Source organism: Eleginops maclovinus, chromosome 22 (assembly GCF_036324505.1).
Source record: "Eleginops maclovinus isolate JMC-PN-2008 ecotype Puerto Natales chromosome 22, JC_Emac_rtc_rv5, whole genome shotgun sequence".
NCBI lineage: Eukaryota > Metazoa > Chordata > Actinopteri > Perciformes > Eleginopidae > Eleginops > Eleginops maclovinus.
Genome location: NC_086370.1, coordinates 14270529 through 14295307, shown reverse-complemented (window position 1 = coordinate 14295307; position 24779 = coordinate 14270529). Strand labels below are relative to the sequence as shown.

The 24779-nt window shown below is 42.2% G+C and overlaps 1 protein-coding gene across 1 annotated transcript in view; it reads right to left on the bottom strand.

Moving 5' to 3' along the window:
- The window catches only part of zgc:171482 (zinc finger protein), a 46123-nt gene that overhangs the window by 7710 nt on the left and 13634 nt on the right, over nucleotides 1–24779 (bottom strand). Inside the window, exons 3-6 of the mRNA XM_063875141.1 lie at nucleotides 22317–22409; nucleotides 16320–16497; nucleotides 12776–13033; nucleotides 5672–5768 (exon numbers count right to left, since the gene is read on the bottom strand). Coding sequence (XP_063731211.1) covers nucleotides 5672–5768; nucleotides 12776–13033; nucleotides 16320–16497; nucleotides 22317–22409 — 626 coding nt within the window. The remainder of the gene's footprint in view (nucleotides 1–5671; nucleotides 5769–12775; nucleotides 13034–16319; nucleotides 16498–22316; nucleotides 22410–24779) is intronic.

Sequence of the window (24779 nt, the reverse complement as noted above, 5' to 3'; positions counted from 1 at the left end):
GGATGGTATTGATAAAAACAATGTTGAACCAGACACAGAATGATCTATACAACAGAGCCTGACTCACGCACCGGCATGTCAATAAGCCAATATTATTGGCATTTCTGTTGGCAGGTATTCAAACTGTAATTGCGGTACATAAACATTTGATTGATTCAGGGGTCTATACAATAAAAGAGGTGCATTCAAGGAAATACTCTACAGTACATATCCAATGCTGCTACTTGTTCTTGCTACCTACTACCACTTGCATGTTCTTGTCACAAGTCTCGTAACCAAATTTGAGACATTATGATGTTATTTATGTAAAAGAATAAGTGATATCCTAATTGCATACATTATATTTAAAACTGCTTCATTCACACAAAACTGCACACAAAATCAAGAAAATGTAAATCGGCAGAATAACAAGTTGAAACACAAACTTTGTCACAAAGTAATTGCTGCACCCCCTTACATAGATATACAGAATATAACTTTCAAAAGTTGACTAAAATAAGATCTCCCGTGTGAATGCAAACAGTCACCACTGGGAACAGCCTGCTATCATCAAAACAGTTGCCAGCTTTTCTCACAGCTGTAGGGCTGGAATAACCAATTCAGCTCCTCTCTGCTGACAGCCTTATGTTCATTCTTTAATTTTCACTTTTTAAAACAAGCCATTAGCTTTTATTGGCAGTACTTGAGTCAGCAGCTAACAGGGGGATTTGATATTCATCAAGCTAGTTCATACTGGCCAGCTAAGTGCATTGTCTTGATTGCAACACACTGTAAACAGTGCAAATGTCATGCCGAGTTTATCTAGTTCTATCTCCGCTGTTATTATCCCGTACAGGTCCAATTACAGCAGCCAGTCTGCAGCATGACCCGCAGCTGACTGTGGATGAGGCACATGCACATCACAGATAAGAAGAGCTGGCAGACGGATGCATCCAGCTGTTTAAAGAATAGAGAAATATGTTGTTGTCTTATGATGACACATTCCTAGAGCCATCACACAAACACAAACTCACACACACAGGCATGCACGTGGGCCGCTTACACACAAATAGACGAGGATGCACACACACAGTTTTCATGGATGTTTCTTCGGTGAGAGCTAATCCCCTGCCACTGTCAGCCGTGCTTTCGTCTCTTTAAGGAAAGCTCCTTACACAAGCCAAAGCTCATCCTGAGTGTGAAAGGACGCACACACAACCTACAAAAATACACACACACACACACACACACACACACACACACACACATCCACACATACACATTTAGTCAAAGCTATGGTGCGAGATCTCGCATCACTTTGGAAAAGACTTGTCCACCCTGTAAACAACCAAGAGATATGTACAGAAAAATCTCAACAGCCTTTCTTTCCACAAGTATTCACATATGTTTCTACATTCACACACAGGCACACACAAAACACACTACTATTAAAAAACATAAAACACTTTTCTGTGCAGCACAACACTCCATAATCAGACCGCTTGTTCCTGAAGCAAGTAGACTTTAGTGTGTGTGTGTGTGTGTGTGTGTGTGTGTGTGTGTGTGTGTGTGTGTGTGTGTGTGTGTGTGTGTGTGTGTGTGTGTGTGTGTGTGTGTGTGTGTGTGTGTGTGTGTGTGTGTGTGTGTGTGTGTGTGTGTGTGTGTGTGTGTGTGTGTGTGTGTGTGTGTGTGTGTGTGTGTGTGTGTGTGTGTGTGTGTGTGTGTGTGTGTGTGTGTGTGTGTGTGTGTGTGTGTGTGTGTGTACTCCAATGCCAGCAGAAAAGTGACACTTACATATTGAATGCTTTAACCTCTATAAAAGCACACCCCCATTACTTAATGTAATGTAGGAATGGTTAGGGTATGTGTCTATAAATGAGAGAGACTTGATCTGATTTGGATCCTAACACACATTCCATGCAGCTGTATTGTGTTTCACCTGAGTGACTGGGTGAAGGCAGAGGAAGTGAGGTCGATGACGTGGAACCATTGTTCTTGTTCTATGTTTCCCTGAAGATCGATCCACCAATGTAACAGAGCTGGCAAGATTCATTTCCCATTTAGTCTTTACCCTCCTGGACTTAACAGAATCTGGCACAGGCTCGCAAAATAAGTCTGCGCAGGGCTCAGGGCTGTCGCACTGTAAAATCGCTTGTGCTTTGAGGGCTCTCTCATGGACTCTTACACACTTTATGCACACTGTCTCTGCATCCTACACACGCTGCTGAAGGGAATTTAATACAGTCCATAGCATTTGCATTTAAAATAGAGAACGGCGACTTCGAAGAATAAGTGGTCAAACTAAATTGCTATTCTGGTATTAAACTACATACACAACCACATGTGAAATATTATCCAACAGTATTAGCCACATAAATGCTTTATCCACAGACATCATTAGGTGCTGTCCCATCATCGCTAATCATGGTTGTATAGAGACAAAATATATAAATAAGATGTATTTATTCTTGGTTTGTATTCTGGAAAAGTCAGTGAATTGTTCTCGTATTTATTTAAAATATTAATGCAATAAATTATACAAACATCTGGGTAAAAAACCTGGATTGTGCATTTAATAAATGCATGCACTGTTTATCAAAGCAGCTGTGGGTATCAGAGGAACTTTTGGATTTGTAGGGATTCCCCGAACTGGTTCCTCCTTAATATATCACCAAACATGCTTTGTGCTACTAAACGTCACATGCCTGTGAACAATCGTAAGTAAATATCAGTGCTGTGAATAAGACTGAAGCCCAGCTCTATAACGCCTCTCCACCAAACTTTCTCCACTTAATGTACTTCCTGTTGGCATGTCTAGAAAGATGGATGAGAAAAGTGCTCCCATTCTATCCGGTGACCTATCAGCACTGCCCTGTAAATCTCCTGGTTCCTATCCCTCAGTCTGTCTCTCACTGCCCTCTATCCCTCGATGTCCTGTCAATCCGTCCCCTCCTTATCCTAAGCCCTGCAGCTGTCAGCAGCCCTGGGTTGGCCTCGGTGCAAACCCCAAATCTGCTCCTTATCTCTCTGGCTCCACCTTTTACTTCAATTAAGGGAGATTTTCTCTCAGCTGCAATTTAGATTTTGTTTTCTTTATAGCGTTTAGTCTCCAATCCATCTGCGTTTCAGACCGAGAGATAGTATCCTCTTCAACTTCATTTCTACTGCAAGTCCATCTGTCTGTTCCTATCAATTTATCGCAGTATTTTGCCGTCTTAATGCTTTTTTTGTTTGCTTTACCTCTCTGTTCCAAACATGATGTGTCTTTCTGTCCTTCTGATCTCTCTTCCCATCTGTCTGTCTGTATCTGTGCTGCATATTGTCTCTCTTATGTCAGTCAGTCAAGCTTACTCTGTCTTTCTCGCTCATAAACAGGACTCTTTCAGTGTGTCTGCCCTTTTTCCGCTTTACGACAGTCTAACTGACAGAAGAAGAGAGTTATGAGGCACCATCTTTTCCTTGATTTACAGCCTCTGTGCAGAGACATTTTACATCTTGACTTTAGCTGACACTCCTATCCAGGCCAACTGTGAGTGAGTGAAAAACTGTAGGATTCAGTATCTTGCAGTGAGGCATTTGGTTGTTAATGGACATTGCATTCTGCAAACATGAAGTCTTTTAGTTTCATCCAAAAACACTGACACATGTTCCTGCTGGTCAACTTTAGCGAACATAATAATGCTGTCCATTATGGTCATTTTTAAACCTCCTCTCTAGGTTTTGCTGAGAACCTTCTTTGAGTGTGAAAATAAAATGCTTAATGGACTTTTTGATGCTTTTACCTCAGCAGATCATCAAGCTCTCTGGGGGAGAGAAGTGTGTAAGAGTGTTTTTAAAACTTTTCCTTTTAATGTGTTAGGCTGTGCCTTTTGTAAGAAGCCTACCACATATCTACCTCTATTTTCTAGCTCAAGCCTCACTCACTGTAAAATATTCAGCATTTTTAACTCTTATATTAATAATTGTCCTTTAACAAACTATTTAAAAAAAGAAGAAAAAAGACAAACACATCTTCATGAGTGTATAAGTCTATTTTTTCAGTCCCACATATGTTCTTAATAATAGATTAAAATCCAGTAATAATAGAAATGATGAATTAATACATTTGTAGTTTATGTGTAGGGATCTGCATTATTCTATTATCAAGTTATTCTAGGATATTGACCATCATTTCTGGAAGGTTTGTCAGGGTACAGTTAACTTTATCACCCAACGGACTGCACTTCCTTCTTGTTTGAAACTATAATCCATGAAACTGACCAAACAACTGAGTTTTCTGTTATGATGGAAGCTTTTGCAGTGAGTGCCTTGAGAGTATTGTGCAGACAGGAGAAAAATATCTAATAACCAGTGTCCATAGCACATACCGTTTGGTCTGTGACTAAGGGGGATACATGATTATTCACGTATAGCTTATTAACACAAATGTTCCTTTTTTTTAAGAAAGATTATATAAATATTTACCCTTAGCTAAAAGAAAATCTATCTTAGTATTTACTTTCTGTTCTTATCACAGCCTCCTTCCCCATCTGCCTTTCTCCTCCTTGTTTTTGTCATTGTTATTGCCACATCACCCACTAACAGTCGACGTGTTTGCCGTAGTTGCCTGTGCGAAGCCTAGACAAGTGATGCGGATAAATACAGACATTTCAGCTGTAGTGCCTCAGCTCTGAAAACAAGACGAAAGGGAAAAAGAAACGGCTGCAAAAACAAACGTATATCCCCGAGCAACCTTTGTCAAACAAATATTCCGTTCACTTAATTTTCATTACATCGCTTTACATCGAGACACATACATGCACACACGCCACAACACTGCCTTTAACCACGCTCACAGCTATCTCATGGTAAATGCATTTTGTTTCTGTTCCACATCACACACTTTTCCTGCTGGTAAACATAATTTCCCTCACTTTGGCTGTGATGACATATTCTCATATCAATAATGAAAAATGACAAAATCTCATTGCGTGACTGTCATTCTTTATAATAAATAACCCTGCTTCCATTACGCTTTCTCAGCCTGCTCCATATCTATTTATGTGTATTGTATGTGTATTATAAACCATTTCTATTCAGTGAATGTCAGCTGTGCTGTTTTACACGTCAGATATTTCCAATTTAGTATTTTCCCTGTGTCATTGTCCACATAAATACACAGTATTAATGCTTAGGCTATGATATTTTGAGTCAAAATACATATAACCACATTTAGAAAAAAAAAGGAAATCTTTGGATCGACATAATGACAAAACATGGCAACCATTGTCTGTAAGCACATATTCTTATTACACCTTTACCCAACAATAGAATTCTTCAATTTCAGTAAAAAAAAACATTATTATAGACTGAAATACAACAAACGTAGTGTGACATAATTCCCTCTATAGGAAGAGACAGCAACATGATTCAGTGTTCAGTTAGAAAACGGTGGTCACAGCCACTTTCTGGCTGCAGTTCACTGCCTCCTGTATCTCTCTCACAGAAGGGGCTTTAGAGACTCAAAGCAATGAATTGTACAAATGGGGACAATTCTGTCAATCACTAAATGTGTTGATGGTGATGCACTCATTTGTAAAAAAGAATGACACACATTAAACAGTGGGAATTGTCTGTTTTGTAAATCTCTCTTAAAAAACGTTTTGGATGAATGGATGACTAGATGGATAGTGAATCAAGTCTCAGTACTCACTTGTTCTGGTGCTTGGAGCCCTGGAGGTGCGCATGGTACTGCTCGATAGAGTTTAGGACAACACTGCAGACACTGCAAGAGTAACTACTGCGCAACCCTGGAGAGACAGAAACACACAGGTTACTGTGAGGGTACTTTCAATAAGTACAGCTTATCTTATCTTAACACACTTTCATCAACTGGATGATCATCAGCAGCAGCAGTGAGGCCAGCATCAGCCACGAGACACATTTCAACTGATGAGTCTTATTTAGACCGTTTATTTTTACACTCTACAGTGCGAGTAATTTTCCTCATTAGAGGATTTAGAAAAAGATTTGATTGGCGTGATCAGTAGCAGAAAGCCAGTTACATTTTGAGAACCTTGGAGGATGTTCTTCTGATAAGTTCCGATGTTTGTGAGTGAAGGTGCCTTTTGAAACTTCAACAAGGTGAGAGGAATTGGGACACTCAGGGTAAAAAAAGACCAGTGCAGCAGGTCGTGCACTTGTGTAGCACTGTGTGCAGCTGTGCATGCATGCACTCTGTATTGTATCCGTGAATGCGTGCTTGAGACACAGATGTGAGCTAATTAGCGGGTTTGCAGGTGGTCGAGATGAACACCCAGAAATAGATGGATGAGGATAGAGATACTGACAGAGCAGAGTGGGGTGAAGAGAGAAGAGGAGGGGCAGGAGGAGAGTTAGGTAGAGAGCGAAGAGGGGAACATTTCCGGAGAAAATTAAGATGGTGTATAAAAAGACCATGTGGAGGAGCCGGAGACGTGGTAATTGTCACACTGCAGCGGTGATATCAAATGCATGCTGGGCTTTAATGACCATAGGAGGAAACAATGACATGTGTATCCCCCCAACATAAAGCCCTCTTGCACTTTTCTTGTGGAAACTACAGCACGGCAACACAAATCTGTTTTTTGTCATGTGGGCAGAGGATCAGAGGAAATGCTCTCTGTGTGAACGAGGACAGATCAGTCCGCAACATACCGTAGTTTGCTTCACTGCAATGCCGTCACCACCAATCAGAGATAAACAACTTTGACACTTCAGGATTGTATAGCAAGGCAGTCAAAATCGAATTGCTTGAAGCCCTTTCCCTCCCAGACTGCCCATACACCTGCCCCCCCATTCTTATCGGAGCAAGTTCATTTTCGTTTTTTCACAACAAATGTGTAATTCTGGCTGTGGCGACTGAATAAGTGTGTGATTGCTTATGCGGTGGTGCCCTTTACTTCGCTGTCATTACTGTCCTTGAGATTTATGAGTTGCCTGTGCCTTCGATCACCTTTTTGACCTTCTGTGGCGGTAATTGGTGAAGGGTGTTGTGAGATGAAGTTGTGATACAGTTAGGAGTGGTGGGGGGTCGTTTAGGCTGGGCTACGGCTGCGTAATGTGGCATATCTACTCCCTAAGTCGCTCTGTCTGTTTCAGGGGTGATTAAGGACAAACAGTCATTTACAAGAAAGCTAAAACTGGATTAGTTGCCTGGAGGAATTGCCGTCTTGGCTTAAATGTTGATATTTTGCATCTATTAGGAGTGTGTGTGTGAAGCGAGAAAAAACGAGAGATAGTATCCTCTTCAACCGAAATGTCATTACTTCTGTGCTCTCTTAATGAAAAGGCAATTAATTGGAGAAGAGATCATTTGAAAAAGAATGGAAAGATAATTCTCTCTCATTCTCCTTTCCTTTCTCTTCCTCGTAATTCTGTACCACTGCAAGGATTACACAGAGGTCTTTTCTTGTATACACGATTAACTGTGTTTATGTGTGCGTGTGTGTGTGTGTGTGCACAAAGACAGCTTCTGTGCTTTCAGACTGATTGATGTAACCTCCCCGCTGCCTGGCCGAGATGCACTGATGTACAATATGCTGCAGCTTGTGTCTGTGCCAGAAAATGTGCGTGTGTGCCAGTTTTTTGAACACACACGCACACATACACACATACACTGTGCTTTTGGTTAAATAAAGCAGTTCTAGCATAAGAAAACCCTGTGCCCTAATCCATGTTAATTACATGCAGGGAAAAATGTGTGTGCAACCCAACTGAGCTGACAGCATGCAGCACAGGGTTGTGAATGTGGGGTTTTTGTATGCATGAGCAGCATTTGTGAGGGTGTTCTAAGCCCTGTTAATTAAACTAGAAGACATGCCAGGGAGAGAGAAAAGAGGAGTTGAGATGAGCTAAGACAGTGGGTGTGGAGCAGTTTGTGACTGTCGTTAAAAGCAAAAGTCCTCTGGCATCCCTGGAATGACGCCTAAATGTTTGTCAAAAAAGTCATGAGATACTTTATCTTCAAAGAAAACTGAGAAAATGTTGTTCCTTTCAATAGCCCTGTTGTAAAGAGATTCACTATTTCTTTGCGGTTTGAGTCTGATATATTGTAAGTAGGCCTCGGCACAAGCAACACTAATGTCCCATTTGGGGCCACCAAGCGCTAACTGCAGCCTCTCAGGGGGTTTGCAGCTAGTGGTCAGTGCAGACAATGTAGTGTTACATAAACACTGTTGGTTAATAGTAGATGGTTTTAGAACGCATAGAGAACAAAAAAGAGCTCTACAACAAACGCTTAGCATCAAGTTACATATGGGTAATTTCAAGGTAGAATTTCCTTTGTTTTCTGCTTCCTCCTTCGGGACTGACTGCATCTGAGAACATCACTGTGGTATTCATCTGTAGTGTTATTCGCAGTGGAGGCAGGTATAATAGTTTCCAGGGCTCTTCAGAGCCTTTGTGCTGTGGTACACCATTAGTTTATCATGTGCTTTGCAAGATTATAAAGAAAAGGGATCCAGAAAGAAGCCCATTGAGATGCAATCAAAACCAACAGTCTGCCGCAAAGGCTTGACAGTACGTCTCCCTGGAATATATCACAAATACCATCCAATAGAGGGGTGGAGTGAGAATGAAGTGGAATTTTAAACAATCTTTGAAGGACCTATAGAGGGACTAATTAGTTTAGCAGAGAACGTGACAGACCATCTGTTTTTTGATGAAAAATGATACACAGGAAACAAACTATATTTCTGAAGTTATGCCTTTAAATAAAACTACCATTTTCTTAAGCAGTTCCCAGTTTGACACTACAGCTCATTAAATTGTGTTATTTGTCCTCCGTCTCAACTTTGACCTTACATAAAGGTGCGCAGCGATGATTTAAGTTTGTATGCCAACCCGAAAGCTAGAATCACAAGGGACTCTGCTGACTGAAGACAAAATAAAGCAGCTAGATCATATTTGAGGATTTGTGAAGCTGTGGATGTCTTTGCATTTTAATCTTAAAGAAAATGATAGTTCCAAATGTAATTCTGCAAAAAACAATAGGACTTGTCCAATTTGAAATATTGGGGAAAATCAGATCTCGGGCAGACATACAGTACTTTAAACTTTTGGTCCAGCAGGGTAGACCTGAATGTTAAGACCACTTTTATTTGTTTATTTAAGTGTAAATGCAATCACCAGAAGTAAACGGCTAACATTTTGATATCAACAAGCTACCTGTGGGGTATTTACTGACCCTGACTTTATACCAGGCATCTAACAAACCAACCTATTTTCAGAACAACATTGACTATGATACGAGGGTAAAATACTTACTCCTTTCCAAGTTTTTTCTTTTATTTCAAGTGGAAATGTACATGTCAGGGTTTCCAATATTTGGAAATGACTGTTTTGTCTACCGGGACAAGCCGCTAAAGTCCAACATTTTTAAATGTCTTTGGCTGTAATGCCAGGTAACATTAGTACCTTCCTGAGCACCATTTGTATTAAGATTTGGACGTAATGACAGTGGGCTATGATACCCTTGCCTACTCACGGGTGAGGAAAGTATTTCCTAAAGGAACTTCAATATGAGTGTTGATGCTAAATCATTCAACTGGGAAACTATAAAACGGTTGTTCAAACGTGGGACTTTCAGTACCTGCTGTACAGTTTATCTTGTTTATGTGTGCGTGTATAAAAGCGATTTGCTTTTGCAACTGTGTCACAGTGAGCGCTGTCTCTTGGGAGGGGAGGTCAGCTCTGTCCCAACTCCAGCACAGTCATCAATTACACACAGTTTTCCCTGCTTTGGTACTTCTCGAACAGACATGCACACTCCAGTCCTAGACACTTATCTCACCGCTTGTAATTATCTAGTGAGTCTCCAGAGAGTGGAGACAATGCTCCGGCTCTGTCTTGAGGGGTTTTTACTCCTGTCGTGAATTATGTAAAAACACAACCGAGTCAGCCTGGCTCCATTGGCCAGCCCCACTGCAACTCCCTCGTCCACCTCTGTAATCCATCTCCAAGGGTTTTGTCTGGCACCTAGCCGTGAAAAATAACCACAGCCTCCCCTGCGCCCTGTCTGCACAATTACACTCGGAAAATCCAGGAGTAAGAAAAGGTTTCGATATAAATGTCATATCCTTTTTTGATATGTTTTGGTCTTGAGACTCTGAAAGGCGAAGCGGGAAATAGGGAGAGAGACAAAGACATAATATGCGAGTACCAGTAAAGGTCAGTGTCATCAATATGACACATCCAGACAATACAGCAGGCAGACTATAGCACGGAGAGAGAGGAAATATTGGAGTGTAAATAATTCACCTGCAACTCGTGGGGAGCTAATGAGGATGACAGATGAGACATGACGAGAGATAGGAGCCCCTAGTGGTGAACGAACACACACACACACACACACACACACACACACACACACACACACACACACACACACATATATTTACACACAAAAATACCACAGCAACAACACACACAAGACAGAGTGCAGCAGAAAGAAGAGGGTGAGGGGAGAAAAAAAGAAAAAGCGAGTGTAAAGAGAAAACAGTTTCGCAGCGTGAAAAGGAGGACAAAAGGACATAGACAAATCTGCGCTTGGCTGAGACACAATCCCACCCCTCCCCCTCTCTCCTTCCTCTCTGTCTCGGCTCAGCTGCAGCCACGAGATTACACCCGGTTATACCTGTGACTTCACACCTGAAATGGTGATGAAAGCCAATCAGATGTGAGAATCTTGCACCAATGGAAATGTGTCCAACTGAGGAGGAACAAACGCCTGCTGACAATGGAGCACTGCGGTGAGCAAAGTGTTTCAGACTATAGGCACTGGAACAAACACTTGATTGATGGCACGTATAATAGATCATGTCAGCTGTGAGCTCACTTAGAAATCTTAGACCATTCATTGTCCTTGAAAAGAAGGTGGGTAATAGATACTGCAGTAGAGCGCCACTCTACACCGAGAGCAAATATCTTTGATCAAATAAGAATCTGACTATGTTATGCTTCAAGTTTGATTTATCTTCTGTAGTTACATGCTGAGATTTGGAGTTGAAACCCCAAAACAGCTGAGGTTGTGGGATGTGGGTCACAGTGTGTGGAAGGAGGACGATATCCAACATGACACCACTTAAAGCCTCTGAGCCAGTGTAGGCGGCAACATGACTCATGCTTTTAATATGATTGGCTTCTTGAGATGATGGTTTGTGTCATGGCACCTGGAGCACAAAGCGCACGGTGCAGCTTCACCTCGTGGAGGGGGTGTGTGTGTGTGTGGCAGTGTATGCATGCAGTGTGTCAAATTCGAATGTGTGTGTGTGCAGTAGAGGTGTTGTGGCAATCGCATAGTATGTTGGGCTGCGTGCTGCAGTAGGAGGCTGTTAGACGATATCACTCATAGGAACCAGGAACAAAATAATCACTTCCTGTGCCAAAGACTATTAATAATTTCATTAGAAAACCCTTCTGGCATAAATGTGTGTGAGCATGTGAATAAGGGTCCTCTTGCTGCTACATGTGTGCATGGAAATATGTGTGTGGGAGGAGGGAGAAAGAAATTAAATCCAAGGAATCTCCACAAATTTAAATAACTCTGGTTTACAAATTAATTCTATAACAGAATAAGAAATCTTTTCAGCTTAATCGTAAACACAAGTTTCTGATTCGCTTTGGCACTCATCCCTAACCTTCAGCAGAAATATGATGTTGTTATTTTGTATTTCACTGCTTGTGCTATGAAATTTCCTTCACTGTATGATATATGCAGCATGCCAGCATAGGTCCCATTACTTTGTCAGGAAAGTTTAACACTAACAAGCGTGAGAGCTATGCTGTAACATGAGGACTGTGACCCCTGGCAACCAACATAAAGAGGATAGACTGCTGTGTTAAAATTCAGATGGGCTGAGAAACACTGCTATAAGGGAGAGTACTTCTGAGTACGTCTGGTTGTGATGTTGGATGAGCTTTCATTGGATTTAGTTTATCTTTAGCTTAGGGTCAATAGTACCCTAATGATCTTGTATTACATTTAAGTGATTTAAATTTAAAAAAAGGAATGGAAAGTTAATTAAGCAGAAGCCAAGTAACGCATGCACGACAGCCAACTACAAAAGACTTGTTTCCTACAGGTACAATAACGCAACTCGACAGCCCCATTTTTTTTTTAACCCATGTCTGTTCATTGGCCATGTTTCTAAACTACATGCCTTGATTTGTTACATCAGCTTTCTTTAAAAAAATCTGTCGCTTCAAAACCCAAACAGATATATCTGGATAACGTCACTTGTGCATCTGGTGAGCCACAAATGACGGACAGACTTTCACGTAAAAAAAGTGTTGAAGTGCCTCTGAACATTTAAGTATTTTGTGATTACCCTACCAAAGAAGTATAAGTATTAGAATCATAAAACGTTCCTTTTTAAAATCATTTTTGGGACATTAATTCTATACTGTATCTATAAACAGTTGAAGAAGAGAGGGTTTGAAGCTCTGGACTGATTGAATGGAAACAGATGTGGTTCAAGGACACCGCTAGTAGGTCATATAGAATCTGTATTCATCAGAATGAAGGGTGAATGTCAATACTTTAACAGTATCTTGTCGGTGGTCCTAATTCTGTCCGTGAAAAAGTGGTGTGGCTTCCCTCACTAAAATATCGGTGAAACGTACACCACATAGAAAGGCATATGTGCATTTCAGTCCGCCCTCGCTGCCACAGATCTTGAATTTGATCTCCCTCTTATCATCTTTCGTATTACGAAGTGCTATCTCCCCGCCTGCCCTTCACTTGTCACTTGTGTCGGCCGGGAGCCAAGAGGCTGACCTGTGCTCTCCGTGGCATCCAGACTGCCCGCTAGCTGCTCCAGGAGGCGTGCTCTGGCTGCATTTCTGCGGTGTTTCTTGCCCTCGTAGTGCTGCTGGGCCATCAGCGGGTTGTTGAACCAGGCGCCGCACAGGCAGCAGTACTTCCCGGCTTCTCTTCCACCGTTTCCCCCGACCACCCCCAGGGGCCATGCCAGGTCAGGGGTAGGAGTTGGGCACGCAGCTGGGTCTGCGGGCAACGGGGTAGAAGGAGAGGAGTCTGGGGAAAGAAGAAGTGAACAGTTATAAAGAGGAGACGAGGGGTGAGGATTGCACAGGGAGCAGGGGAAGCACATTAACATAAAAATCAAAAGGAGTTTTTAGGAAACAATCACATTACATTTAAATATGATGGTGAAATAACATTAACGGGACATTTCATGCATTCATATTCAGACTAAAAAACTAAAAAAACTGATGAAATACAAACCAAGAATGTGAAAGCTTTAGGCTACTGATGGAGCGATAGATTGCTCTGGTCACATCTGTGAAACATAGATGAGGGTCAGGAGGAAGCCACCATCAATCCAGGGAGCAAACTGCAAGTGCTTTCCACTAACCTTTATACGTCTAAACCTTTCTGCTCTCTACGTCTTTTCATCTAATCTTCGCTCCCCTTTCATCCCTATCTCTACTCTCCTCCCTTCCCCTCCCCACATCTCCTTGCCCCTTCCTTTCTTTTCCTCTGTGAGGAAATGAACTGGGAAATGAAAAAAAAACAAACAAGAAATGGCAAACTTCCAGGTGACCTGCTACTCGTGACATGACACTGGTTACCATGGTGATTGCCCATTAATAGCCAACAGGCACTGACTTGTCCACAGGACATGGTTGTGTCTCACGCAGCGAAGACTGCGTATGTGTGTGTGTGTGTGTGTGCTTTTGGCTGATTGGGTGGTGGATTGAATGTATAATGCATGCATAGGAAAATGTGTGAATACCTGTGATTGTGTGAGAATGATTGAAGCTCCAGAATAGGCTGTTTGAGTGTGTGTAAGTTATAGTATCTGGACTAAAGGAATGCTCTCTGCTCAGACTGTGTATTTGATCACAGTGGGGGGTGCTAGGTCCACAGCCAAATCGTGTGCGAGAGCTCATAATGACAGATGGCATGTCCAAATGTGCCGATTTGCCATCTACAACGTGTCAATGATTTAAGAGATGTAACCACTATGACTACACAATACCACACGTTTTAAACATTTTATATTGATGGACAAAAGCCCACTCACAAATGCTTTTGAGCCCAAATGAGTCATAACACTTCTTTCACAATAACCATCAGCTCACTGAAAACAACTGAAGAGCATTCATGAAGTGTTGGCCAGTGACCACGAGCGTATGGTGTGTTAGTTTATGAGTATTCTTTTTGTGCGTGTGCCTGTGTTGGCCTGACTCTAGCCTTGCGTGCTGATTGGTTGCTCATACCTTGATGTGTCTTCGGGCTCTGTTCACATAGTTACTGTATCTATGGCTGTGTCTCCACTCAACTCACCAACCACACCCACTCACATTCCCTTTGCTTGTGTTTGCCTTCGCCACACTATCATCTCACTTACAAAACTCAACCCAGTAAACTCTTCTACTGTCATTTCATTTATCCGTCCTGAAACAGTTCATCCTAAAATCTTGTGTGTGCGTGTGTGTGTGTGTGTGCGCGTGCGTGCGTGCGTGCGTGCGTGCGTGTGTGCGTGCGCCCGAGCCCTGACAGCTCTGGGGAACAGCCCATGCTGAGCCTAGCTCCTCGGGTGCATTTTTCCTCTCCATCCCTTGTTTTCCCACCCTTCTCTGTCTCCCACGACTCTGATCTCAGCACAGTGGAGCAGAAGTAAGTGTTTTTCACGGAATGGGGCACATGATGTGTGTGTGCAGGAGGAGGCGGTGGTTTGGAGTGTGTGGTGTGATGTGTGAAAGGGGAGGGAATGCAGGTAAAGCTTCTGCTCTCCACCTCTCCAGGGCTTTTTCCAACACACATGGCCTTTGCTTTCTCTCTCCTCACTGTGTGCTCTGTGTTCATGTGTGTGTTTCTGTGTGTATATTAGTGTCCATGTGTCCTGAGATGCAAGTGAATGTCTACTACGGACGTGCATGTATAAGTCATCCTGCTGATGTGTGTTTCTGATGATTGTGTGTGTGCGTGAGCGTCTTTCTGTCCGCTCAAGCCTGTCAGCTTGGCTGTGCATCTTCTGCAGAACGCTCATCTCAGAGTGATCATGAAGGCTACTTTTGACTTTAATCTCTCCTGAAATCCTCCTCTTCTCTCCCAGGTCACTCTTCCTCTCTTCTTGTTCTCTTGTTTCCTCCAGGTCCCACTGTCACCAAACCATGCAAACTCTACGGCAGCGGAAGCACAGAAGTGACACTTCTCCAAAGTGGGCCAAAGTTTAGCAGAAGTCACTCAGGGGCTTCTTTATGACACTCCATTTTGTGGCCATTGTGTGTTTATAGTGCTGTGAGTTTTCCCTTTGAATTCCAATTTGCACCACATTATGTAAAGCTCTCCTGGAGACGACACACCAGCACTGACTATTAGAAAATGCTAATCTTAAGCAATCATGAAAGCATGAACAGAAATATTAAAATTGTGCATGCCATGAAGTCATTTTTATACTTATCATAAGACCTATATAAATGAAAGGCTGTCTGTGAGCTTCACCTTCAAAGTGTAACTTCTTGGCCTCTGGCATGTGTGCATTCCCAGACATTTCCCTCTGATATCCAGGCTAGACATTTTGACTGAAGCATGACTAAAGCTTTCCAAATCCACTTCTGATAAAAATGTATGCTTTGAACTCAAAAATAATTCTCACTCCAGTGATACAAGTTGCAAAAACTAGATGTGTGGATTGCAGAAGAGTGTGTGGGCAAAGGTGAGGTGTCTTTTCGACTAAGTTAATTACCTTGGGAGTCAGTGAGAAAACAGCATGATTGGAATACAATAGAGGTATTGATCAGCTTGGGTAGAAACGGCTGATAACCAAAGCACCAGTTTACACTCAGTTGTTTTATAGTTTAGACGTGTCAAGTTTCACTTTCAGATCTGACCAGTAAAAGGACAAACGAAGTCCAACTAGAATCAGAATTATACTCTTTTCTCCTACTTTCCCTATAAACTCAATTGGATGCAGTGGACGAAGAAGTAGTCAGATTTTAAAAGTACTTTGTTACAAGTAAAAGTCCGGGATTCAAAATCGTACTAAAGCAATTATTGGCATCAAAACATACTTTAAAGTACCAAAAGTAAAAGTCCTCCCTGTGCATAATGTCCTATTTCAGAACCGTATATACAGTATGACTTACTGGATTACTATTATGGATATTGATGTGTTTATCAGAGCTGGTAAATGTAGAGGGCATTGGAAGAACTTGATATACTGCTGCTGCTGGTGTGTGTGTGTGTGTGTGTGTGTGTGTCCACCTTTACCAGCCGTGATAAAAACACATCAAAAATGGTGGTTAAAAAATCTAAATCGGGAGGTGGGATGGGAGAGACGGGTCCTATATACCTGTGTTTGTGGGGCTGGTCATAGCCGACGGCAGGCTGGGCTGCTCCCCCAGCACCAGGCGGACTCTCTTGGCGTGGGTTTTGCCTTGGTAGTGCGACTGGGCCACAATGGCGGATGTGAAGAACATATTACACAGCGTACAGCACTTGTTCCTGTCCACCTCTGTCTCTGCACAGTCCTACAGGAGGAAAGCAGAGAGGGGAGAAGGGAGGGGATATGAGACCAAAAGTGGACCACATGGGTAAAGGGGTAGAGGGAGATGAAAAGGAAAACAGGTTGTTGGAGGTGAAGAAAGGAACGATGTGAGAAGAGGCAGTGATGGGTGAAGGTGAGAAAAAGAGGGAAGAGGCAGTGGGAGATGAAAAAATGGGAAGTTGTGTAGTTTGCACTGACCTTGTGGACTGTCTGTTTCTCACACACACACACACACACACACACACACACACACACACACACACACACACACACACACACACACACACACACACACACACACAGGAAAGCAAAGAGAAGGCTGATCAAATATTCATCTGTCTCTCTGGGCTGAGACTGTGGCTTGGCCCTTTCACCGCTGCTGGTTCATTACTAATGATGAGGGAGAGTTTTTCCCCATGGGAGGGAGTGAACACAAACAAAAAGACCAACTGCCTGATTGACACAAATGTACAAACACACTAGCACACCTCCTATAGCTTGTCCAGTGTGTTTATGCCATACAGCATATGGGAACTCAAGGAAAGACAATATACTGTGGACTGCACGTCAATAAAAAGGGATTCAATTCTGAAAATAATCCGATGCAGTCTTAATTTGACTTCATCTAATAGTATGACAATTGCCTGTAAATCTTTCTCTTATAATGCACACAAATTTATAAACAGAGATAAATCCCAACAGAATCTTCGGCAAAGACTGCCTTTATGGAAGACACTAAAAGTTGGTCTCCACAGGAGTTTTTTTCTTGGTTTGGGCTAAGCTCCTTGTAGTTCCAGTTAAAGAAAATTGAAATTGTTCATCATACAAAACTCTTGTGTTTTTTCAACTGTGTGGCAAAAGTTGCTAAAAGGCCTTTTCCTCTCCCCATGCATAATGTACAGCAAAGGGTTTTTTGAAAGACTTGTTTTCCTGAGTGTGGTGAAAAACAACTTGACTGGCCTGCACAAAGACCTGACCTCAACCCCATCCAACACCTTCGGGAAGAAATAAGACAGACTGTCAGCCCGGCCTTATCGTCCGACATCAGTCCCTGACCTCACTAATGCCCCTTTGGCTGAATGGAAGTAAATCCCAGCCGCTCCAACAACTTGTGGACAGCCTCGCCAGAGGAGTGGCTGTTATTGCAGCATATTAATGTACTTGAAGACCATGTTCTCAGAATTACTTAATCCAATCACATATGGGTGGGATGTTTTGCCTTTTTATATATTCAGATTAAAAACAGGGACGCCTTAAATATATGTTTTTCTTCCTGCTTAAAGAAAAGCAATATTTCATTGTTTTAGTGCTAACCTTTTGAATTCTACACTTTAATATCTTTTACCCCAGTTACTTTCTTCTTCTTGGTGAACGTATTGAACCTCCACCAAGTCATTGTCAGACTTTAATTCTCTTTAAGTCTTTCTTTGCCTCATGTGAACTCCTTTTTATTTTTTTGCACCCCCTATTTCTCTCTCAGTCTTTTCTCGTAGCACTGGTCCTCTAGTGTCAAGTTGAGACCGAGAAGAGAAATGTTGGTCTCAGCGAGACAGGGCACAATAATAGAAAAGTGTCTGCGACACAACACCATATCTAAGTCTGCGAGTGTGTGCTCTGTTTTTCTGTGTGTTTGTGCATGTGTGTGTCTTGTGTCAGCCCTGGTTAGCATCACGGACAGTGAATGTGCGACTTAAGGACACCTTTACCTCCCAGGCCTAGCTTTGTCCCTAAGCTGTCCCCTCTTTCCTTTTTCTGCTGCTTTCTGTTTCTCCCACTCTCTTCTTCTCTTGCTTTGTCTCTTTTTTGTCTTGTCTTTTTCTCTCCCTCCCTCGCTGCTCCCCCCCCTCTGGGCACCAGTCTCAGTGACTCTGTGTGTTGTGGGATGAAATATTTATCTGTATTGGCAGGCCCTCGCAACCTCCGCTCCTCCTCTCTCTCGCCTTGCCTCCACTCCTCCCCCGTGTCTGTCCCTGCTGTGATCATGTTAAGAGCTAGCTATGAACTGGCCCCCCCCTCCCATCTCCACCAGTAACTCGATTTCGCTCGCTCTCAGTCACTACAAATTCATTTAGTTGTGCGTTATTTTCACATGAAGCATTGTCTCAGGTTGCCAAATGAAGATAAAGGGAGGTTTTGTTTTGTTTGTACAATATGTTGAGTAAGAATGGCTTACCTATTCTTAACTCATAATTGTATTTATCAGTCAGCGCCCATGAGGTCACGTCTCCTCTCCTCCATTGTATCCTTTTCACCTACATTTCCCCCGCTTCCTTAGTACCATCTCTCCTTGTTCTGTTCCACCTCCTCTCTAATATGTACTTTCTGCTCCTCCTCTTGTCTTTTTCACTAGTCATCCTATTGTTCTTTCCCTACACTTCCCCCCCTCGCCTACTTTTGTCTACTTATTCACTCCCCTGGGCAGCGCCGCTGAGATCTTGTTCTACTGAATCTTGTTGTACCAGGATGGGGGAAATCAACCGCAGTGAGCCAATGTCCCAATACTGATTTTTTTTTAAACTCAGGACAAAGAGGCTGAGATGAGTCTCTGTGGCAGCATGTAGTGGTCTCACCTGTCAAAACACACTGAAAAATAAAAGCATCAGTCGACAGCAAAGGGGCTAAAACACAAAGAAACATCTTCATGAAAGAAGACGGTAGCGCAAATCCTGTCACTCAATGACAATGTTACACGAGGGATTTAGTGACAGTGCGGGGAAAGTTTTAAACAATCTCGAGTGTGTGGGTGACTGACATATGAATAATTGTCATCTCATTACAGCTGCCACTCCACTAAGCCACTTCAAACAATAAACAGCATCTCTGACTCACTGTTTCCCCCCCATCATCGGTCTTTTCTGAAAGTCATCAACCTTTCTGTTTCTTCATTTTTGTTTTCTAGATTCCTGCCTTTGCTCGTTTCAATTTCCCTTTGCATTTTGTCTCTACCTGTCGCACCTTGCACATCTGTTGAGACTGATTTGCATGCGACCTAATTGTCGAGTGTGTTTCTGTTTGTGTGTGCAATGCTGCTTGTTTGCCTGTTTATCCACAGCCTCGTAGTGATGCCTGTGTATTGCAGAATATGTTTTGTGTTGGGTTGGTTTCATGTTGCTCATGCACCTAACAATAGACTTCTAATTAGCTGTGTTAATCTTCCTCTCCTTCTGTTTTGCTTTCTCTCTGCTCCTCCTTACTTCTCCAACTGCTCTGTGTCGAGGCGCTGTGGGAAACATTTCTAAATATACACATTGAGCAGCACAGGAAACAGATGCTTTCATTTGGAATTTGAAGGAGCACTGAAAGTGTAAATTAAAAGGACCCACAGTGCAGATATAGCATTAGAGGAAAATAATAGTCGAAGAAAAGAAGAAAAACACATTTTGTTATCTCTTGCCGTTTGCGCAGGTAAAAAAACGCGAGAAAGAGCAGGGTGGAAAATCGGGGAGAAAAACAGATAAAGTCCCCTCCCCTTTCATCTGGGAGCACCTTTATGACCTACTTCCTCTATGTTTGTTCTCTGACAAACACTTTCACGTACACACAAACACACACACCTCAAGGCATGGCATTTTGCACTGGGTAGACGCTGGCATTTCATTCACTCTGAGAAAATCTTTCTCTGCTGCTCCCACTGGAATGCGTCATGTCAATCAGTACGAGAACAGAGGACAAAAACACCAAAAACAAAGTGTAAGAAAAGATTAGAAAAACTGGGAGATAAGACAAAAAGATGAAAGAGTTGAAAGACGAAAATCCCAATCCCAGAATTTCATCTCTGGAGAAGCTTTCATCTTACATCAGTTTTGCAGCATTGTCAGATAATCAATGTCACATCTCTGCGTGAAAGGTTATGAGCAATTGCTAGCTGAGGCCGTTAGTGTGTTACTGTACGGCAGATGAGGTGAGTGTGTACATGAGCGTGCACATGGTCTTTTCAGTGTCCTATATGAGGGAAAATCATGGAGGGGCTGAGTCATGTCTTATTCACTCAGGGAGACAGATGGAGACGCAGGTGTGTTCCTACAGTACATGCGATTGTAAAACCACGTGCCCTTGACATGCTTATTTCACAAGCAGTGAGGTGCAAGCGTTTGACCTTATCTAAGTGCACTAAGGAACATAGGTGAACTGTGCTAAGAAACGTGGATTTCCACAGTTTTACAATATTACATTATTCTGAACAGCTTTTTCAAAACCCGCTGCCCTCAATAACTTTCCTACGTCAGTAAAGGGAGAGCTGTGTCTGACAATTTCAACTATTTCAATCCAACATTCACACCATTCACAAAGCAATTGTGCAACATCAAGCAGGTTTGAACTTCACTACAGCTCATCTCATCCTCTTTATGCAGCTTTTTATGTGTAGCAATGTGTGTAATAGAATGAATGCCTTTGAGGATCGACTGTCTAAATATGCGTTGTTTTTATCCGCATATTTAAGCAATTATTGCCCTTCTCTCCTCTCTACGAAGAATGGTTTGTCACTGCCTTCAAGTGCAGCTGTAAAAGCAATAAACACTTTTGCTTTCCAATAAGTACGGACTAGATATTTTCGAGCATGACTTAGCTCTTAATGGCTTACAATTTAGGCTAATGTTTTGGCTGTGGGTTAAAAAAAGAAAGAAATGACAGGATATTTAGGAAGTATTCTCAGCATCTAGACTAATAGAATTATGCAGGATGGAGCCAAAATCACTCGCATCCTGCAGCATCATTTGTCAGTGTTTTAAACTTTTCATTGCCTATTTATGAAAGTCAACCCTTAATTCACTTAAACTGTGAATATTTTCACATATTTGAGTTTTTATTACTAGTTTCCTGTCTTTGGAGGACAGAGGGTCATTGCTGTTCAAAGCTAATTGGCCCTATGCTCAGGGTCTTGGCTGTTGTGCTGTGCCGTTTTTAGAGCTCCACCTCTTCGCCTCTCTCTCTCTCCACTCTCTCTGATTTGTCAGTTAGTTTGATAAGCTTTATTTTTCCACCAGCTGTGTCCTCAGAGTAAATGTATTGTGTATGTGTGTATTCTTCCATGAGGGACTTATGGGCTTGCTGGATAAATGGGGCACACAATGCACTATAGTAAAGCCCCCTGGACACAATATTCACATCTCTTTTCAGAGATGCAAACACACAAAGATGCACATATACAAAGTCAACATCGAATCAACAGCTGAATGGCAGGTTTTGCTCCAGTCTATCAACTCACTGTGGATACAAATGCAACCTCAGCATACATTACAGTCGCAGAAAAGAAAACTGACACAATTTCAAACCTACAACACAAAGACAGACACATACAAATATCAGCAATGCACTGACCTCCCTAGCCAAAGCCTGCAATAGTCCGATATAATGCTGCTGGGTGGCGTCTGCCTGCACTACATCTTGCCAGAAACACCACAGCTAAGGCAAAACCTCTCCTGGGAGAATTATAGCCGACAACTGCACTACAATAGATCAAACAAATATTCCCATGAGTGCTTGGCTGCAATGGCTGAGCCAGAGAGTGGACAGGCCCAGGAAAGGATTAGGCCAAGAAAAGTCAACTCTGTTTTTTTTTGTGATCTATATACATAAAGGCAGACTCCAACTTCACACATTTAAGCATGCAGATCATTGTGTTTTTCCCAAACATCTTCACAGTTACTTCAGTTTGTGATTGTACCGCGAAACATGTTCATCTTTTAGGTAAGGTAATTCCATGCACTAGTACATGCTTAGCTTGGAAGTCGAAAGAACATGTAATGAGCATTGTAGGTGATGCGACACAGACACATTAACACACACTCAGTGGGAGCATACTGGGTTATCTGGCCGCAGTCTCTTGGAAGGTGGTCCTCCATCTTCAGGGTGAAGCATGTAGAACAGACGTACCTTGTTGGCATGCTTCTTGCTCTGAGAAAAAGACAGTAAGAGAGAGTAAGAGTGTCAGACTGAGTGAACTGAGATTTATTTTATCAACTGAGCCAAGTGGAAACCAAAATCAATGACTGTCACTCCACTTTGGCCATTTCCTCCAGGCTGTTATCTCCGCTGCAGTTGATGATACTATCAGACGGTTTTGCTCCCGGCTAGGTGACTAATGGTCCGGGCCAGCCTCAGCTTTTTGGGAGCCCTGAGTAAGATGTTACGAAAGGGGGTGTGCTGGGGGGCGCTCTTTATTTCACCTGTGAACACTGACTCAGTGCTAAATTAAGCGAGGCACTCATTTAGAGGGTGGTAAAATTGAAACGGTGATATCCATAGTGGCTTGATTAAAATAAAAGGCAAAGAGCCCTTTTGGGGAGTCATGATTAATATCATTTAGGATATTATTCTAATGGGAAAAAATGAGTGTACAATCTAAAAAAGCTTATAGTGAGCTTTACAGTTCAAGTACAGTATTGAACTGTTAGTGTTCGTGTTGCTTAGTCATTGATATTGTTGTGTTTTCGTCCCACCTGTCTGTGGGTGTTTCTGCCTCCGTCACTATCTCTATAAGCTCTAATAAGTGAGCTGTCCTTGAAGCTACTAGCTGTCACTTTGTTTCAGAACAATGACATTCTTTGGACATACTGCAGGGTAAAGATTAGTGCATGAGTATGTGTTAAGACAGATCTCTGTGTGTGGGTGTTTGTCTGCGCGTGTGTGTATCTTGTTCTATACACATCCTTTTATTGTCATGCTCTGTGACCTTCACTCCTTTCTACAATGTGACAACTAGTATTATCTATAAATTCCAGTGCTGGGACAATTTTCCAGAAGCAAGTGTTGAAACTGTCAAAGAGATCGAATGCGTTACAAATTGCAGTTAGATATAAATGATTCTATGACAATGCAGGGATACAATTGGGTTTGCAAAGCATCAAGGGTGAAAATTGATTGATAAGGGATGGACTTGATGAAAAGTGTCAAACGTATTAAATTGGCTTTATCCACCAGAACTGGAATTACTTGTGAAGGAATCAGTCTGCTGTTGATTGGTGGAAAAGAGCACTAACTTTAAATGTATATCATGGCTGAACAAAGAAATTGCATTGGAGAGTGACAAGACTCTGTGCTGGCTAGTTCAGTGCTTAGATTGGATCGTCTTCCCCCGGGGAGAAGAAATACACCCCCCCACCCCACCCCACACATCACATGCCTCCTCACATGTCAGACTACTTTAATGCATTTTGTCAGTGCTTGTGTGTCTGAGTGTATCCTTGTGTTTATAGGTGTATAAATGGTCATGCAGTCGATGGCTCCGGGATACGGGCTAAAAGCGGGACCTTGTGTCACCATGGTTACCCCGCACCAACCCTCAGCGCCTGCCCTTCTCTAAAGGATCTGTGTCTGTCTCTTCTTCCTCTCAAAGTCAAGTTGGAGGAGACAGGCAGGGCAGAGGAATGTTTTTTCAATTTGAGGGCTTAATGTTAAAATTCCAATTTTAATCCTATATTACACAACGGTAAGATCAAAGAAAACAGGACTCGAATGTGCGTACAGTCTGCTCCTGCCTGTGGTTAGATTATTTTCTTTAGAACAAATCCCCAATACAAAAATATCGGTGAATGTCACAGCGGGGTTTTAAGAAGACATTTCTTCTTAAAGCAGAAAGCAGTCAATTTTTCTAGTTTTTTTTTTTTAGAGCTACCAACAACACAGAACACATTTCATTTGTTTCCAAATGTGCTGCACAGTGGAGCCGGGGGTACCATTTATTTTTCAATTGACAATCACATTCATATATCGCTAGCTAAAGGACCCCTCGCTTACAGTTAACATTTGTATTACTTGTAGTCCATCTATTCAAGTCAGTTTATGAATAGTAGTTGCAAGTGAGCTGTTATTGCTTATTGTTGTAACGACCTGCTGAAGTACACAAGGTATTATCTTGGGGTTTTTAGTCATTGATCGAAGCGCTTCAGCTGCATTACTGCCTTAGTCCTGATGAGGATCGACTCCAGAATCGTGGACTCTTCCTCAAATCATCCCACGTGAAAGTTGTGCTTTCTTTGACCTGTTGTTGTTGTCTAATCGTCATCTTATGTTACCGTCTGTATGGAATGAGCTCTACAAGTAAACCTGCCTTCGATTGCCTTTTTTTCTAATCGAATCTAAGAAGCAAAAACTCCCTGCCTTGTCTCGTTGGTCTACTGACCTCTATAGAAAGTAAAGGTGACACGGAGAAAAAATAAACTGAGCTGGCCTACTCTGGGAGAATCAAGGCTGTGTGTTTTTGTTGGAGGTAGGTTGCAATCTAGAAATACTTTTAAGTGAATGTGGTTGGCACACATGCGTGCA